The 3,202-nt window shown below is 40.0% G+C and overlaps 1 protein-coding gene across 1 annotated transcript in view; it reads left to right on the top strand.

Moving 5' to 3' along the window:
- Positions 1-2,755: 2,755 nt before the first annotated feature.
- The window catches only part of LOC137652570 (serine-rich adhesin for platelets-like), a 90,569-nt gene continuing 90,122 nt past the window's right edge, over positions 2,756-3,202 (top strand). The window contains exon 1 of the mRNA XM_068386058.1: positions 2,756-2,804. Within this exon, the coding sequence (XP_068242159.1) occupies positions 2,756-2,804 (49 nt within the window). The remainder of the gene's footprint in view (positions 2,805-3,202) is intronic.

The raw sequence follows: 3,202 nt of genomic DNA, 5'->3' as shown, positions 1-3,202 counted from the left end.
GCTGTTAGGTAGACTATTGAAAGAGGAAACTGCGGTAGTAGTGATCATCAATTTAGAAAAAAAAGAAAAAGAAATAACGGTATAAATTAAAGATGCGATGAATGACGATATCGAAAAGCGATCATCGAACATTAGATAATTGCAGGCGATAAGAAAACCTTCATTGAAATAATTATACTTAATGGTTTTCATACCGTTTCCATAGTACAACGGAGAATTGATTTTAGAACCAAACATTCTTGGTCATTTTCATCATCATCATCTCCTCCTACGCCTGTTGACGCAAAGGGCTTCGGTTAGATTTCGCCAGTCGTCTCTATCTTGAGCTTTTAATTGAATACTTCTCCATTCACCATCTCCTACTTCCCGCTTCATAGTCCTCAGCCATGTAGGCCTGGGTTATTTTAGGCAAAATAAGTTCCCACCACAAAAGTAAAATCAAGAACATAGCAAGTGACATTTTAAGATGTAGTGTTCAAAAGCCTTTAATACTCTCTCTCTCTCTCTCTCTCTCTCTCTCTCTCTCTCTCTCTCTCTCTCTCTCTCTCTCAATAAAGCTGGGATTGTATAAACCCATAGTATATGCTATATAGATGATAGAAAGGGGGTGGGGGGGGGGGGGCGAACGTCAATCGGAGCACTCAACCAGAACGCCCCTTAAGCGACGTGTTAAAGCTAAGGCTCGACACTCGAAAGGAGCAAGTCAGTCAGCCATCTTAACTCTATGTGTGCCCAAGTCTCTTGAGTAACACAGTTGCTTTTAACATGTCGATGACTATTGAGAGGGGAGCTCTCTCTCTCTCTCTCTCTCTCTCTCTCTCTCTCTCTCTCTCTCTCTCTCTCTCTCTCTCTCCTTTATTGAAGTATTTTCAATGGTGCCATATGTCACCCTATGAAAATAATTGTGCGGTTGGAAAAAAAATAGTTTCTCGCTTAAGTTCAAAACTTGAATAATATTTTTTTATTTGTTAAATTTAAAACATGTATTTATGTGCGAATAATTCATATTGAGTATGTTTTTGCACATGGTCTTGTTATATGGTTTATAATAGGAATTTATTTAAGAATAATTCAGCAGTATCATTAAGGTATGTATTAAGGTGGATAATATACGAGACACACTCATCTAAATGCAATAACTTGTTTGAATGAGAAGATTTAGGCTTACGTCATCACGACGAGAGGTTCAAAGTCTTACGTGCTACATATTCTTTTAAATAATGTACCATCTAGCAGTTTTATGTTTCTGCCGAGCTGGTGATGTTTGCATTTTAAAGGTTTAAAGGCCGATCATGAATGGCAGAGGCAAGGGACAGAGACATTACCTTATCAAGCAGGGCAATGGCCTAGAGACTGACCATAATATACATATGATCAGCGCCCAAGCTATCTCTCCACCCAAGCTAGGACCAAGGAAGGGAAACCAATGGCTGCTGATGACTCAACAGATAGACCTATAGGCTCCCCCAAACCCCACATCCTTAGCTCACAAGGATGGTGAGGTTGCAGCGACCAAAGAAACTAACGAGTTTAATGGGACTCGAACCCCGGCCTGGCGTTTACCAGTCAGTGACGTTACCACATCGGGGAGATCAACGAGAGCTTGCCATGTTGTAATGATTGTACATCCGAATGCTGTTTCTTGAGGCTTTCCCCTTTAAACCTTGGGCCCAAGAAGCAGGAAATCGATAAATGCTTGTAATGACGAACATTACAGACTGAATATGATCCTATTTAATTCGGAAGTTTATGTGAAGTAGGTGTGGAGCGCTGGATTCTCAGTTCAGTCGAGAACGTTGAGAGCTGGATTCTCACTTCAGTTGAGAACTGGAGTCTCAGTTTAGTTGAGAACGTTGAGAGCTGGATTCTCACTTCAGTTGAGAACTGGATTCCCAGTTCAGTTGAGAACGTTGAGAGCTGGATTCTCACTTCAGTTGAGAACTGGATTCTCAGTTCAGTTGAGAACGTCGAGAGCTGGATTCTCACTTCAGTTTAGAACTGGATTCTAAGTTTAGTTTAGAACATTGAGAGCTGGATACTCAGTACAGTTGAGAACGTAGAGAGCTGGATTATCAGTTCAGTTGAGAGCTGTATTCTCAGTTCATTTGAGAACAGTGAGAGCTGGATTCTTAGTTCAGTTGAGATCGTTGAGAAGTGGATTCTGAGTTCAGTTGAAAAATGTTGAGAGCTGGATTCTCAGTTCAGTTGAGGAATGTTGATAGCTGGATTCTCAGTTCAGTTGAGAATGTTGATAGCTGGATTCTCAGTTCAGTTGAGAACTATGAGAGCTGGATTCTTAATTCAGTTGAGAGCTGGATTATCATTTCAGTTGAGATCTGGATTCTCAGTTCAGTTGAGAACGTTGGAGAGCTGGATTTTCAGTTCAGAGAACGTTGAAAGCTGGATTCTCAGTCAGTGAACGTTGAAAGCTGGATTCTCAGCTCAGTTGAGAACGTTGAGAGCAGGATTCTCCGTTAGTTGAGAACGTTGAAGCAGGATTCTCAGCTCAGTTGAGAACGTTGAGAGCAGGATTCTCCGTAGGTTGAGAACGTTGAAAGCAGGATTCTCAGCATCAGTTGAGAACGTTGAGAGCAGGATTCTCCGTTAGTTGAGAACGTTGAAAGCTGGATTCTCAGCTCAGTTGAGAACGTTTAGAGCAGGATTCTCAGTTCAGTTGAGATCGTTGAGAGCAGGATTCTTAGTTCAGTTGAGATCGTAGAGTTCAGGATTCTCAGTTCAGTTGAGAACGTAGAGAATGAATAGCAGCTTATTAGTATTCATAACGTTTGCTTCTGAGAGTTCACGTAAGGATAATCGAAGGAAACTTATATACGAATCTTTTATCAGTATGTGTGTTTTTATGTGATATTACCCCTATGGTGATATTTTTAACTTTATAAATTTGATAAGTATTATAATTAAAACGGACCAGTCTGTGAATAAAGCTATGCTTTCTTCCAGAATGTGGGGCCGAAACATAAGTTGGAAATACTTTTTGTATTTTCTTCATAGTTAGATGTTCAGATAAAGATATTTTACTCAAACATAAGTAAACTTTATATGTCTTTTACAAAAACGATCCTTACATTGCTAAAACTTACACGTTGATTTTCTTTGTAATGGCCTTTTGCACTTTACTTAAGAAGGTTATTGCCGTGAGAGAGAGAGAGAGAGAGAGAGAGAGAGAGAGAGAGAGAGAGAG

The sequence above is a fragment of the Palaemon carinicauda genome, chromosome 13, assembly GCF_036898095.1.
Source record: "Palaemon carinicauda isolate YSFRI2023 chromosome 13, ASM3689809v2, whole genome shotgun sequence".
Taxonomy (NCBI): Eukaryota; Metazoa; Arthropoda; class Malacostraca; order Decapoda; family Palaemonidae; genus Palaemon; species Palaemon carinicauda.
The sequence above is the reverse complement of the archived record's forward strand: the minus strand, read 5'-3'. Positions and strand labels throughout refer to the sequence as shown.